The sequence below is a fragment of the Callospermophilus lateralis genome, chromosome 2 (assembly GCF_048772815.1).
Source record: "Callospermophilus lateralis isolate mCalLat2 chromosome 2, mCalLat2.hap1, whole genome shotgun sequence".
Lineage (NCBI taxonomy): Eukaryota > Metazoa > Chordata > Mammalia > Rodentia > Sciuridae > Callospermophilus > Callospermophilus lateralis.
In genome coordinates, this window is record NC_135306.1 from 154,832,083 (window position 1) to 154,849,004 (window position 16,922).

The following is a 16,922-nucleotide window of genomic DNA, read 5'->3' on the forward strand; positions in this document are numbered from 1 at the left end:
TTAATGCACAGAAAATATGAGGAATCTCCAAAAGATGAAAGACATTTTCAGTGGGATTATGTAAAAATACTGAAGACAAAAAAGTGCTCGGTAAAAGACAACTACTACAAATAATAATAATAATATTGATCAAATTCAGATTTGTCTAATAATAGGAGAAGTAGAAGGCATTCAGAAAACCAAACTGGTGACTAATTAGGTAGCACAGTGTGAACAGCCAGGCAGGCCTATCCTTCTGCAACAATCAATGGATCAAGAAGTGGGTCAAGCCCGGTGTGGTGGCATAATCCTGTAACCCCACCTACTCAAGAGACTGCTGAGGCAGGAGGATTGCAAGTTTGAGGTCAGCCTTGGCAACCTAGGAAGACACTGACTCAAAATAAAAAAACAAAAAGGTCTGGGGATATAGGTCAGTGGGAAAGCACCTCTGGGGTCAATACAGGAAAAAAAAAGGAGGAGGAGGAGGAGGAGGAAGAGACAAAGAAGAAAAGGAGAAGGAATCAAGTACAGGGGTGAGTGCTCCCAAAATATTGGAGATTGGGTCAGAAGAGGGCAGTGATCTAGATGACTACAAACATCTTGCCCCATGAGGCATGGGAACAAGTGCAAAGAAAAATCAAGATATTAGCACACACCCATATCTCCCCTATGGGTTTCATTAAATATAGCAAGATGCCAAAACTGACTACTAGAAAGAAAAATAATTACACAATCAATGACTAAGATGGCCTGAACTTTCCCCTCAACTTGGCTAAACTTTAGACATTTGCAGACTATGGGCCTCTGATCTCCTTTACTTACAGCATTTACTTCAGAAAATTTGTCCTTATAAATTTCTTTTCTACTCCATTGAACTGTATAAAAATCTTCTCAAACTTCTTATTCATTTTACAACCCTGATAATATTTTTTCAAGGACCTGGAAAATATCTCTTGAAATATAGACATTGAAGGAGATAACACCCCCTTATCAGCGTCTGTGGAAGGGTAGGAAAAAAGCTTCAGTGGGAGCCAATTAGCAAACACAGATGACCTAATCTCAGAGAAAAGCATCTGCAACCTCAAATAATTTAATGTGTTTGACACATTCCATCAATCAGTTTCTTCACTGACATCCAGTGCTTTCACCTTGGCTCACCCCAGTGCTTACACCTACTTTATCCACTACTCCCACACACACCCACCCTTGCCTTTGTTTTAGCAGAGCAGTTTCATACTTGGTCTGTACCCTCCCCACTTTTGATGGCAATAGCATCTGAATAAAATCAACTTCCATTATCCTGTCCAGTGAAATTTTTTCTTAACAACACAATCAGATATTTAAGCAAAATTAATATGAGTGATATTAAAGTTAACAACAGAACTCATACCTAAACAAATAGAATAAATTCAACTTTAACAAAAAAAAAATCTGAAGCCACCTTTTATTTCAGGATTCCATTCACTTATCCCCTCAGATCTATGGGCGGTGAGAATGGCTGTTACTAGCCCTAGGTAACTGTACTATCAATTACTATCTCTTCCTAGCTACATTCTTATAAATGACCCATCTCAAATTATTCTAATTTGAATGGACCATCTGTTCCCTAATGAGCCTATGCTGGTTGGATTTTAGAATATGAAGGTCATTAGAAAGAAGTTTTGTATAGTGATAAGACAGTAGATGAATAGCCATAGACTAAAAAGATGAGGAAATGAAAACAATATTCAAAGATGTCTCTTATGAGAGATTGGTTCAGTGAAGGGCAGAAACTAGAAGTAATACTGAGACGTGGAAGGCCTAAGGAGAAATATTTTGAAGTTGGAAGCCCTTGGAATCTTCATATACTGAAGGGCAGCATATAAGAGAAAGAAACTGCTGATATAGGAAATAGGGGATACAGTTTCTTCTGTATCACATTTATGTATATGTACATGTATTTATATGTAATTTCATCCACTAGAAATACTGGTTGAATGCTGTATCAAGACAAAATTATAATAAATTTAGTTTAAACATCTAATTAATGTTAATTTGTGATTATAGAATGGGGAAACATCCCTTACATAAAATAGCATTAATGTTCTCATAAGCTGAGCAGATAAAGTTAGCTTTATAGGCAGAAGAGGTCTAAAGAAAGCATAAATAGAACAAAAAGCAGATTGGTTGTTTCCAAGTTACTTTCCTAAATGGTTAAGACAGAAAGAACTTTCTTATTATACTGACTCGAGTTGACTGGAATCTTCTGATTTTTGAAAAACTAGCCTGTTAGAAAGCTCAGTTTGATTACATGGCAATTAGTACAAGAGGCTTGGTCTGGTCAGCCAGGGTCCAGTGCGGGAGGCTAGTTCAAATCAAAGGCATCATGTAGACCTTGCGTAACAGCAGAAAATTGCTTCAAACTAAAATGATACAAAGAAATACACAAATAGCACAAATATACACATACATCAACATTTATCTTAGTTCCTTTCATTACTTTCTGATTTTAGACAAAAATTACTTGAAGGAGCAAAAATATAACTGTCCTCAATCCTCATAAATTCACAGCTGGGACAGACTTCCATAATAAAAGTCAGATAAACAAGAGAAACATAAACAAGTTTATTAATGCATGCTATGTCTACCATGAAAGAGAAAAGAAACTCTCTCACGTAACTCAAAACAGGAGCTTGGAACTCCATTTATTTTTTAAAACAACAATAAATCTGAAAGGACAGTGGAGAGAGTAGTTCCAGTTTCTCAAAGCTGCAAAAACTGAAGGAAGTTAAATTTGTGGAACAAAGTCTGCTATCAGATCCCTCTCTAACACATTGTCTCTGAGCTGATATGCAAGTATCACAAATAGATGGATCTGCATTCTTCCTTTAGGAGGGAAAGGAAGGAGGTTCAAAAGAGCTTTTTGTCTTATAAGTCTCTGTCATGCTCTTCAGGCAAGCAGAGGAAAAAATCAAACAGTCCCTGTGTTTTAACTGTCTTTTATTCAATAACCCTCAATATTTTGGTGAAGTTATTTTGGTTTCCTTCACATTTCACAATAACTCAGAACCTGCAATGCTTCCTCCACTTCCACAAGCAACTTACATGTCTTTTTCAAGATTAAGTGCCATATTTATTGTAGTATGTGTTTTTCTTGAACTCAGGGGCACTCAACCACTGAGCCACATCCCCCCCGCCCAATCCTATTTTGTATTTTATTTAGAGACAAGGTCTTACTGAGTGCTAAGTGCCTCACTTTTTGCTGAGACTGGCTTTGAACTCTCAATCCTCCTGCATCAGCCTCCCAAGCTGCTGGGATTATAGGCATGTACTACCATGCCCAGCTAAAACTGTTAGTTTTTATTGGTTTTCTATCATTTTTATATATCACTGATGAAGTTTTTGAGTGTTCCATTTTCCCATAAACCTTGTAGTCTTTCTTGTGCAATTTTATATAACTGATGCTTTTTAGGACCCTACATATTACATTGTAACAGATCTGACTATACTTGTTTGAGTAGGTGGGGAAGAAACCAAGCTTATACATAAGGGAAAGCACGCCTTCTTAAATTATACAGGCAGAGCTTTCTATCTACTTAACCTGCCCTCTAGGGTTAGGTCTGAGTAGGACGGCTCCAAGAAGTGACAAAGGAATACCTCCAAATTCACTGGGAGAACTTCCTGCTGAAGTGAGACAATTTGGACTAAGATGAGACAGGGATGTCACAGGAGGTCAGGCCTAAATCAAGCCATTTCAGGGCTGTAATTTATAACCCAAATCTCAGGAGTGGTAGGGAAAGGAAGAGGGATGCTCAGAGCAACAAGGTCAAGCACCAGGAACAATAGTCAGGAGAGGAGAAGGAAGCACCAATGTGAGAGCATTTTCATAGCCTCTTCTGCAGTAGTAAATGACATGGATGAGATGGTCACTGGAAGGAGAACTGAAGGAGGCCGTCTACCTCCCTAGGACTCTGTCCTGGCCTATGAATCTGGCCTCTTTCTCTTTGAATTTCTCATTTTGCCTTTCTTTACCTTTCATCAGGCTCTTCTATAGGAAAGTAAGAACTATATCTAGAAAAGAGGTTAAAGAGAGGCTAAACTTTGATATTCCTAATCAGAGGAATATGCTAAGGAAATCCCATGGGCTATCATACTGTCAGGCCTACAAGAGGCTTTCAGTAAAAAGCTGATGAGTAAATGACCAAATTAAGTGATATTAGAAAAATAAATAAATAAAGACGTTCAAAGGGGATTCTAGGAATCATGAGGCTCAATATTTTTGTGATTTGAAATGCTAAGATAATATAAAATAAAATACTTAATTTGACTTATTTGGAAAAGCACAAAGCCAAAGTCATTCTCAATGAAAAATTTTAACAAATTTCTACTTAATCAACCAAAGGGAAAACAGATTAGCAGTTATAATTATTATTCTACATTTTCTAATTAAAATAAAATATAAGTAATTTTTATAACATTTAGAACACAGAGCCCCAAATTATCGTTTTTAAAATGATTATGAGATCTTCCCAAGAATTCAAAGAGGAAAAAAAGAAATCTTAAAAATGTTATAACTGACAATAAAATAGTAAAGTAAATTTGAATCAAAATAATAAAATCCTATAGATTTCCTATATAACCAGCAAAAAATAATTAAAATATATACTTTAGGAAAAAATTCAACTGAAAAAAACTTCAAATATTGTAAAAACAACAACAGTGTGAAGTCTTCCTATGAATAGGAAAGGAGACTTTCTTTCCACCCTCTGAAAATTAGACTTTTGAGTCATGAAATGAACTGATAGTAGACAGATTAACCGGAGAAAATCAATAGCAATTGGTAGATGCAATTATATAAAAAATGTAGTTAAGGTTAAGTAATGATTTTAGGAGAAAAATTATACAAAACAAATAGTAGATAAAAGGTTAAAATCCTTAAATACTAAAAGTTAGTGTAAATAAATAAGAAAAAATTGGAAAATGTGCAAGGAATAGGTAATTCTACAACAAGAAAAATAGATGGTCAATATACATATGAGTAGATACTCAATTTTACAAAATTTAAAGAAATAAAAACCAGAATTATATTAAAATATTGTAGTTCTGATAGAGCATAGTAGGAAAACTATTAACCACCAGTACTGCGATAGGTACCTTGATATAGCCATTTAAGAAAGTAATTTGACAATAAGCTTTTAAATTTTCAATTGTACAAATCCTTAAATCCAGTAATTTCCCTTCAGGCAACTACCTGCTGAAATTACAGCATGAAAACATAATCTATAAAGCATAACTTTATATCAATCACTATGATAATAAGTTATGGCATATGTATTATACTAGAATTCTTTTCTTCCATTATAGAAAAAAAAAACTATCAACTATGGTATAAAGTTTACAAAACAATTAAAGATTACAAGGTATAAATTTTTCGGTCTGTGTAGCAGCATACTTTACATTGTAGTAACAGAAAATCCAATCCATTTTGGTTTCAACACAAAGAGGAATGTCTTTGCTTCTATATGTTTCTAGTATCAGGTTACCAAAAGATTCAAGACGTCATCAGAGCATCATTTCTTTGTATCTAACCCTCCAGGTATTGACTCTCCTAGGACCAGAATTAAGGTGAGATAAATGAAATACTTACCTTGGGTGCAAAATTTAAGTGTGAGAAAAACATTAAAGATAAATAAAATTTTAACAAAATGTGTTTAAATGAAGAACAATATAAAAAATTCATGATGAACAAAATATCAAAATTTTAAATAAAGATAGAATCTGACAGCATGACACCAGGCCATATTTGGAGCTCGAGGTGAAAGGAAAGATGGGACCCTCTATACACATGCTTTTATGAATTTTTAATAGCTATTTTTTTCTGTAATTTTATTTAAAATATTATTTATTCATTTGATCTATTAAAGACAGTAAAATAATATTAAGTTTTAATTTGGTGTAAACAAAATATTTCAACTGAAGTTGTAAGTCTGAATATGCCTACTGTTCAATATTTCAATATTTTAAACTATTTTAATATTCTGGAAAAATATTAACCCAAGTCCCAACCCTCCATGGCAGAAATGTATGTAGCTTTTCAAGATATTAAAATGTGTACTTGCACTACAATACACTATCCAGAGGACATGAGAAGATCTTATCTAAATCAGCAGTTTACTGGGTCTCTTCCAGGAAAATTTAAAAATATAAGGAACTAAACATTCATTCCCTGCCCAGGAATTTACCCTGGTTGAAGAGGAAGTTCTTTAATGTGTGAAAAAAATCTACAAGCAGACTCCAAAGTGAAATGGGATAGTATTTGTACCTCATCCTAAGAATCCCTTAGATAGGGAGACAGCTTCTTCCACACTTTTCTGTAGTGAGTATCTGGTTTAATTAGAGCAGACTCCAGCAGAAACAGTCTCCAGAGATCACTGACTCAAAAATCAGAGAAGGCAGGACAGCTAACTGTGTTCTTCCTGAAGTACTCTGTACATAGTACATCTGCTAATGACTCCATATCTCTGAATCAAACATATGGACAAAGTGAATTTGAGTTGCTGCTAGTTAATATGTAGATGTATAGCCCAGTCTATGCCTACAAGATTCAGGGAAATAGAAACCTATGGAGAAACAGAAGAAATAGTAGATCAGAAGATATGGAGAAACAGAAGAAATAGTAGATCAGAAGAAGCTAATTGGGGGTGGTAGGATAGTGTACATATTTGTAAGTGGTTTTCAGTCATAAAATTAGATAATATTTAACAATGAAGGGTCCAGAGGTCAATATCCTCACCAACATTTCAATCCATAGACATTCATATTTAACCTATGCTAAATTCTGGAAATATAATGATGAGTATGACATATATATTATAGAATTTAAGTTCTGAGAGGTTCATAAGTAGAGTAATTAATATTTGGTTGAAGGGGCTAGGGATATAACTCAGTTGGCAGAGTGCCTGCCAGGCAGGTACAAGGCCCTGGATTCAATTGGGAGGGGGAGCATGAGAGGAATAGAGGAACTCTAGGATAGGGCAGAAGGGTGGGAGGGGAGGGGAGGGGGTATGGGGTTAGAAATGATGGTGGAACGAACTGACATCAGTAATCTATCATTTGCCAGATGTGTAATTTTGATTATTTATCTCTTTTTCAGCCTCCGGTATCCCTGCATCTTAATCAGAAATAATAAAGCATTATCTATTGAGATTATATGAGAATTAAATAAGATAATGCAACAGAATTCTTAACTTGGCTCCCAGTATGGTATGACGTCTTAATAAATATTAATTGTTATTATAATTATTATTATTATTATCATTGATATTATTATATATACATTAATGTATTATTACACAGTGGTGTGTTTTAAAATAGAGATGGAAGAGTGAATCAGGATCAGATTGTTAAACTAATATAATTTTTTCAGTAATACTAAACTGTAATTTTCAAACTCTAGCTACTGGAACACTAGGTTGTATTAGAGATACAAATTGGTATGGTATCAACAAAAATTTTATGAAATGAACATGAAAACAGTTATCTACAGTGTCAGAAACACACTTTTCTTGAACAGCCATGTAAATGAGTCGCAGAATGCTAGAATTTTCCATACTTATTTGACCATGGAACTTTTGTATAAAACATCCATTGATATCTAATATCTATTCTACATGACATTCTGCAGAGAATGAAGAATCCTCCAAAGTATTTGTCAGAAAGAAGCTTGATATGCTATACCTTTGACAATGCTTAATTTAGAGTCACTTTGTAATTTAGGTTAAACTATAAAAGACTAAAAACATTGAAAGCATTAAGAAATTAATGTAATAAATGTAAAAGATGATAAAGGCCATAAATAATTGGTAGAGGCAGTGTTAAAAAGAAGACTAACAATACAAATAACCTAATATTAACAAAACATTTCTTATATACTATAAGCTAAGGAAATGTTAAGAGATATTTACATACAGTTTATTTCATTTAACCTTCTCAACACAATTAAGATGCCCTGTACTGTTATTTATTCTGGAGATGAAAACTGCAAAAAAATTTCACAAGCTTTACACAGCCAAAACACAATGGGAACAAACTTGAATCCCGATGACTCCAAATACCACCCACATAACTATGTAGTGTTAATATGAAAAGCAGTACCAACCAATAATTTATTGAGCAGCAGGCCTGAGAGGAAGAGGTTGAAAAAACTCCAGGGTTCCCAGCTCAGAAAAGTTAATGGGGTCTAGTTCCCAAGAAAAGGAACACAGGAAGAAAAGTTGGCTTCAGTGGGAGTTCTACATCCTGAAGGAGATAACCAGTTAATACGTGAATTTATGTGTCTAAAACTAAAAAAAAAAAAAAAAAAAAAAAAAAAGTTCTACACTAGAGAAGGAGAGATGAAGGACTCATTAGTGTGGGTGGTGGCTGAAGAAATGAATGTGCATGACCTTTAATAGAAAAGCATGAAAGAATGAGGGTCAAGACTGTGAACTCCAGGATAATAATAAAGTTTTGCTAACCTGGTCAGGAACTCTGTGCTATAATTCCTAATGCTGACACTGGTAAAAGAGAGAACTAAGAGTACCCTTCTTCCTCCTACTTGGTCTATTCCCTGTACATTACAGCAATAGTGTGAAAAGTCAGTACTGAAGATCGATAGCTGACTTGCTAAACTATTTCAGGAAGACCTGGTTTATTAATCACAGTTTTCGTAGACTGTCAGTTGATCATGTCAATGCATCATAGAGATTCATGTTCTGAGTTCAGGGAGATAATTGTATTACTCTCATTCATTTTTCAAACATTTATTATCTATGAGGTATTTTAATGTATTAAGGGTACAAATAGGAACAACACACATGCTTCCAATTTCAAGAAGTTTACAGTCAATTAAGGATACAATAAGGAACAAGCCATCAGAATATATTGTACATATTTAGAGATTTGTATAATATGTACTAGACAGGCAAAGCTAAGAACCTTAGCTTGCCTGGAGAAATTAATTAGAAAAGACCTCATAGGGAAGGCAATTCTTAAATTAAGATTTGAAGAATGAGATGAAATTTTCCAGGGAGCTGAAGGGTATGCCCGGCTGTTTTTAAAAACACCTGCCATTGTATAAGTGGGTGGAAATCTACTTCCTTCTGTATGAAGAATCAATGCACATTTGGGGATTTTAAAAAATTGGAACTTTTTCAGATGTTAAATACAAAATTATTTTTATTCATTTGTTTAAAACCTACCTTAATGTAATGAATGTTCAGTTTCCTGTGCTTCTAGAGTATATCTAGTCTATTGAAGACACCAATTGTTCTTATTAGAGGTATGTATACTTAATGATCATTTTGGGGTTATAGGGAGGAATGTATGAAGTTAAAGGGAGAATGAGGCAAAAAGGAAGAGTTAGAAGAGAAAAAAAGAAAAGTTGGGGGAGGAGTAGTATGTTAAGTAAAAGGATTAAAAAGTGGGGAAAAAAAACACTCTAAGTCTGTGTATTTCACACCTAGTTTCCTAGAAGGAGCTGGGCATGAAAATTCTTGGGGACTCATCAGCCTAAAGGGGAGGCACAGCACCAAGTCTTGATGCCAAAGAACCAGTGAATTACACTCTCCCTAATCTGCTTAGTCTTCACACCATAGACAATAGGGTTGAGCATTGGTGGCACCACTACATAAAGATTGGCCAGCAGTATATGGACATGTCGCGGAATGTTATGGCCAAAGCGGTGGGTCAATAAGGTAAAGAATGATGGGACATAAAACATGAGGATGACACAGAGATGAGACCCACAAGTGCTGAGGGCCTTGTGCCGAGCATCCTCGGAGGGCAAACGAAATACTGCTTGGAGGATCAGTGAGTAAGACACAGCAATGAGAATAACATCGAAGATGACCATGACAATGGGCACTGAGAAGCCATACCAGATGTTAACAGTAATGTCAGCACAGGCTAAGCGGGCCACTCCAATATGCTCACAGTATGAATGGGGGATGATATTGGTTTGACAGAAGGGTAGTCGCTTTAGCAAGAAGATCACTGGGAAGATGATGCAGAAGCTTCGGATGACAATGGCCACAGCAATCCTTCCTACAGCAGGCCATGTTAGCACCGTTGTATATCTCAGAGGGGCACATATGGCCACAAAACGGTCAAAGGCCATGGCTAACAATATGGCCGACTCCCCCACAAACATTGTGTGGACAAAGAAGACTTGGGTGACACAGGCATCAAAGGTAATGTCATGAGCATGCAGCCAAAAGATGGCTAGGGCCTTGGGTACAGTAGTGGTTGACAGCAGGATATCAGTGATGGCCAACATAGACAGGAAGAAATACATGGGCTCATGAAGATTACGTTCTGTGATGATGACCACTGTCAGCATGCTGTTCCCCAGGAGTGCAGTGATATACATGAGGCAAAGGGGTATTGACAACCAAATGTGATAAGCCTCCAACCCAGGGATGCCGAGTAAGACAAAAACTTCAGGATGGAAGATAGTAAAGTTGGTGTAAGTCATGATAAACATTAAGGTTCTTTCTATAGTGGCTTTTGCATCTGCTGAAAGTGACAGAAACAGAAAGCATCCCTGAGTATGTGCAGAGATTAGAAGTCATCATGATTTTCTCAACTGCTATACTCTTCAGCAAGTTCTCCTAGAGAATACTCACTGGCATAGGAATGACTTCTGGCCCTTGGTGCTTCATTTGCATATAGATCTTCCATGGCAAATTGTTTCAAGAAACAATAAAGGTTGCACTTTCCTTCTATCACCACATGCCCCATGATGTTGGCCCCATTCTATCTTTTTTTTTTCTTTCATCCATTTTTCCCTTTCCACATTATCAGTTATCCCCAACCCATTTTATACTTGTCCCTTTCCCCCAAGATTTTACTCTTTCTGTGTTTATCTGAATTTCCCTCCCCTTCTATGTCTTTACCCAAATTTTATGCTAAAATACCTCCTCTTAAGATATACCACTTTGTAAAATGTTCATAACAATATATCACCATCCTGAAGACCTATTAGCTAAACTAAATTTTAACTTGATTATATTTAATCATATTAAGTTTATCTGGCTATTACCTTGAACATTTCATAGAACACTTGCACCTGTGGCTCTGTGTGCATGGAAATGGAGTACCAAGTGAAAATTCAGAAGAAACCTAAGACATATATTTATCTGTTCAGACTGAGATTCACATCTTCCCTAAAGGCAGCTAGCAATACCAGTGAAACCAAGAGGGCCAATTTTCATGATACTCCTTCTGAACATCTCATGGTCTTTCTCAAACAGTTCTATACAAGTGATTCTTGATCTCCTTTCCCATAGAAAACTAAAATATTCCCAGGGAAACAATTCTGTATAAAGTCAATCAATACATTCTGCTGCCTTGTTCTCTACTGGCTCCATTAACACAGCCTTCCTTCCCATGCACTTCTTCCCTAATCTCCAGAAAGAATCAGGTTTCCCTGCTACTAAAAAGTGTTAATTACAGAACCCTTCTTGTCTTAGCCTTCCAACCAGAGAATAATTGTTTCCTTCAGAAGCTAACTACCTATCAGTTATTAAGACTACAGAAAGGATTAGTTATTAAACATCTAGAAGGAGACATGAAGAAAAAGAGCATAGAGAGAGTACGGAGAGAATCAGAATAAAGGTATCAAATAAATACTAGCTGGTTTCTCTAATAAAGATATTCAGAGGGGCCCAAGGAAGAAGTTATGTGAAGGAATGAAAATCCTCAATCTGTAAGTCTATCCTCCTGCCTCTGCAAATATACTAAAACATAACTTGCTGTTGGGAGGAAACAATGGTACTTCAGGTAGGTACAAGGAAAGGAGCAGTGCCAGATTACAACAAGTAAAGATCCCAGTAAAGCTAATAATTTGACATCCTCCAAGCCAATATATTTTAAAGCCAATATATTTTAAATATTTGTTTAACTTCTACTCACAGGATAGGCTGAGGTTTCCTGGGATATGCACAGAGAAGGATAAGTGGTAACATTGCTCTGCATCTATTTTATTAAAGTGGTGGTCTCAAATTTATATAAGCAAAATTCCCACCAGAAAACAAACTCAGTTTCCTTAGAAGGAAATTTATTGGATATTTTCCTTCCCACTATCACTCCCAACCCTACTATTTACATATCCCTTCTCAATAAAATAGTAAGGTACCAGATATAGTCCTCATAAGAACAATTCCTGCCTTCTGCTTACAATTCATATATCATATTACCCCAGCAGTGAGAGACACTATATACCCAAGGCAGCATGTGAGAGGGGCAGTGAGTCCTGGATACCATTAATGAAGTTATGAAAAGAAGCCTACTACCTATGGAAAGAATATTCATTTTATTCAGTGGTTCTGAGGGCTCCATCTCAGTCATGCTGCTTCTCTACCTACACCTTGAAAGGGTTCTTGTTTGAGAAAAAAAGGAACCACGCAGGCATAAATAGTCACATCCAAAGGTTTACAGAAAATATCTACCAAAGCTCTAAGAGAAATCCCAATAGAGTGAGGAAAACAAAGGAGCCAGAATGGTAAAGAGGCCAGGAGCCATAGTGAATGGGAGAGAACACAGCACAGTAGGTGAGAACATTAAATTCTAGAACCAGGCTTACCCAGTTCATTTTCCAGTTCACTCCTGACTAGTTAGATGATCTTGGGCAAGTCACTTTATTTCTGCATGACTCCCTTTTTTTCAAATTCATTTATAAAATGTGGAAATAATAAACTTCATGAGGTAATTGTGAGGATTAGATGATTCAATATATATATAAGGTCAGAAAAATGGTTATTATTGTTTATTGTTATTATTAAATTGGCCATCATCTTATTGTATTTTCTCCAGTAGGCAAAACACCTTAATAACTATTTAGCCACGTTAAAGTCCTATTTTTCACTCAAATATGATCAAAGAAAACTCCTTTCCCAGGAGGAAAGAAGAATAAAGGGAATAGAAAAAGTATCTAAAGAGAAAAAAGGAGCCCAATACCAGATCTCTCAGATGGAACTGGTGTCTTGTACTCAGACCCACGGGTTTTGTAGGGAGCACTAGGCAAGTCCACCAGTGATGAACTTAACTTGGCTCAGAACTACCTAATGGACTTCCTTCAAGTGCTCTAAAAAGCACCCATATGTCTCAGAAGAAGAAAAGAGAAACTATTTCTATCATTTATAGAAGTCCAAGGGACATCACGAAGTGACAGGAATAGCTTCAGCTCTACAACCAAGTAACTAGAGTGCAAACTACCAGATTCAGTCTAGGCTAAGGAACAATGGAGCCACTTCCTGCAGCCTCTGACTAGACTCTGCTGTCCCTTTTTCTTCCCAGTATCTTCTTTTCTCCCTTTAAGTACCTACCCAGCTCTATTTTTTGGTATTACTCATTTTCTCTTTAGGGAGCTATATAAAGGCTTTTAAAGTCCTCACTCAACCCCAATTTAGAAGACTGTCTATTAAAATTCTCTATTAAGAATAACAACATATTTAAATATACCTATCTACAGACCACATCAGATATAATTGTTAGTAACTACAAAGGAGTTGAGTTACTTTTTTGCCTATTTTTATTACCTAGTCATCTGTTTATAGAAGTATTAATTTCACTTTGCAATTTCCTTGCATAGGTATTTCAGATCTCAAGAATTTTTCACCACTCAAGTTCTTTACAATGCACAGTCTCTACACTGAAGGCATATACCTAATGGACAAAACAGCTACCTACCCACCTCTGGGCATAAGGATAGTCTCTGTCTGCGGTGCAATAAATGGAAGGATTTGTTTTTATGTCGCAAGAAATTTGTTTCCCTTTATTAAACATTTTCAGTAATATACATTAATTGTACATATTAATGGGGTTCAGTGTTACATACATTTATATACATCACAAAATGTGATATTAAAATTTATAAATGGCTTACCTTTTAATATATGAAGAAAATTCATATTTATACTTTAATGACCTCCCTCTTGCTCACAGGCACTTAAAAACATCATATAAGATGCTTTCATAATCTAAAGCAAGTGCTTTAGATTTGCTTTAATCTTTTCTATGTTGAAGAGGCACTGAGATTCCCTTACTCCACTGTCATCCCTTTAATAGTGACTCAGGCCTTTATTTATTGTTAATTAACAAATAAAGATTTTATATATTTAAGGTGTACAACATATGTTGATACATGTATAGTACACTGTATGTGGTATGGCTAAATAAAGCTAACTAACGTGTATTGCTTCACTTATTTTGTGGTGAGAACACCTAAAATCTACTCACAGAAATTTTAAGTATAGAATATATTAATTTACAACGGATCTCTTGAATTTATTTCTGCTGCCTAAATGAAATACTGCATGTTTTAACCAACATCTCTCCAAACATCTACCTGATCCCAGGCTACAGTAACCACCATGACTCATGTTTTTAATGAACAAATGCCTCAAGAAAAATGCCCACCTACCCTTTTTTTTTTTTACTCCCAATAAACATTTTAGGGATTTTTCCAACTTGAGAAATCATATGGTAGTGTGTCATATGTAAACATCATATACTATAATCCATGCACAACCTCTTCCTCACCGAATGTCTGTATTTCTTCTGCAAAATGAAGGACAGAAAACAGAATAAGGAAGATCTTTCAGGTTTAGAAACGCCTTACCCCAGATTACCAAGAAAAATTTTTTCAAGAGTGCTCCTCACTTTGTGACTAAAAATTTCCTAGCACTAAGCAGAGCCTGGCACATTATAGATATTTTTAAAAATATTTGATCAAATAATCCATGGAATAAGTGAGTTAATCTTTCTCCAGGAGCTTTCATTGCTTCATCAAATACAAGATAGTGATCAAATTCTGAACCATTTTATGAATAGTTCCCACTGATATTCCCCTTCCCTGGTACAGTGTGATTCTGATGGGTCTATAAACTTCCCTCAAACCTGCAAACAAGAAGTCTTTTCCTCCACTTCTTCAGGTGCTTTTCCCAGCACCTCTCTACATTCTCATTTCTATTTCTACCAGTGTCTACCTAGTTCCACTGGTGTCTCTCCCAATACCCACACTCCCCACCCATGGCATGTTATGCTATAATCCTTCTCTCATCCTTTGACCCCTTTCCCCCCATATCCATTTCCTCTGTCCCAGGCTCAGGCTCTTTCCTTTACATATGCTATTAAATACACACACACAAACACACCCCTTTCTCTCTCCTCTCCCACCAATCTCTTCTGCCACTACAATGCTCTGAAACTTACCTACTACATCACAGTATCAGCTGATAGACTGTGAAAGTGGTAAAGAAGAGCTAAAAAAAAATATTTGCTCACTCTGAGAGAGTAGTAATGATATGAAAAGAGAAGGTTGGTGACTAATTATGTTGGCATGAGGGGGGTCTCACTGCTCCTTCCTATACAGAACCCTTATGTCTAGAGACTGAGAAGCCATCAGCTTCCTTCCTCTGGAGACAAGTGTTTGGTACCCCTGGGATTATTGAGCATATAGTCAGTGAACCATGTGAGAAATAAAAACCCTTCCACTAGTGTCAAGAGGGAGCACTAATTCTAGGGATAATTAGTACCCCCAAACAAAAAGCACAAAAATTATTTGAAGACACAAGAGGAATAACAGAAATCCCAGCAATAAAATAATAACAACCAACATTCATTAAGGCCTTACTATGTCCCCATTACTGTAGTAAGTTTTTAACATAAATTATCTAACTTAACTCCCAGAACAACTCAATGCAAAAATGCACTGTTATATTCATGTTATATTCATTTTGAACATGGGAAAACAGAGGCCTAGAGACACTAAGTAGCTAATAAAGAGACATATTAAGGGAAATATGTAAGTGTTCAGACTCAGTCCTGAAACACTGATTAAGGGAGATGAGTAATTTTGAAGAAATCCTAGATGGTCAATAACTCAAGGAATCAAATGAAAACCACAGTGAGATACCACCTCCTGACCATCAGGATGACTGTTATTAAAAAATTAAAACTATTTTTTTAAATCAGAAAAAAAACAACTTCTGGTCAGAATGTGGAGAAACTGTACATTGTTGATGAGAATGTAAAATTACACAACTGCTGAAGGAAAGAGTATGGTGGTCTTTAAAAAACAGTATGGTGGTTTTTCTTTAAAAGGAAAAATACTGCATGATCCAACAACTCTACTTCTGGGAATATACCCAAAATAATTGAAAGATGAATATTGAAGAAATATCATATGCCATATTCACAGCAGTATTATTAAAATGTGAAAGCAACACAAGTGTCCATCAACAGATAAATGCATAAGCAAAATGCAGCTGTATGGAATATTATTGAACGCTTAAATTCTGACACACACAGTCACATTGACCTACTTTGAGGACATTACTCTAAGCAAAATAATCCAGAAATATACTGTGTGATTCCATTTATATGAACTATTTATAATAGTAAAAATTATTAAGACAGAAAGAATGGTGGTTGCCAGGGACCATGAGGAGAGGGAATGGGGATTTGTTTAATGGTACAGAAGTTTAGTTTTGCAAGATGCAGAATTCTGAAGATGAATTGGGGGGGGGGCACTATTTCCACGATAATGTGAATATACTTAGTATCTTCGAACTGTACAATCAAAAATGTTTAAGGCAGTAAATTTAATGATATGTATCTTTTATCACATAAACTGTGAAAAAAACACAAAATTTATCATATATGAGTACTTAAATAAAGTACTCTAACACTGTTTAGATAGAGAATATTCTTCCTAACACATCTTGTAATTTTGGAATAAAGAAATCACTAGGAAGCCAATACAAGAAAAAAAGAGAGACAGAATGGCATAAACCCAGAAATTCCAAGAGAAATAATAATATAAGTCCACAGAAGCCTTCAATAGAAATTCCTTTGCTACTTCTTTATAAGTAGCAAAAATAAATAAATAGATCAAATATCTATCAACAGGAGATTGAATAAAC

General features: G+C 35.6%; 1 protein-coding gene across 1 annotated transcript; it reads right to left on the reverse strand.

The window, feature by feature from the left end:
* Positions 1–9,488: 9,488 nt before the first annotated feature.
* On the reverse strand, positions 9,489–10,480 carry Or52b2 (olfactory receptor family 52 subfamily B member 2). The gene has a single exon (XM_076844141.1). The coding sequence runs from the start codon at positions 10,478–10,480 to the stop codon at positions 9,503–9,505; it is 978 nt and encodes a 325-aa protein (XP_076700256.1). The 3' UTR covers positions 9,489–9,502.
* Between the last annotated feature and the right edge of the window lie 6,442 nt (positions 10,481–16,922).

Bases quoted from the DNA above. Each gene is read 5' to 3' on its own strand.
- Or52b2 (XM_076844141.1), bottom strand. From the start codon at position 10,480: ATGTTTATCATGACTTACACCAACTTTACTATCTTCCATCCTGAAGTT.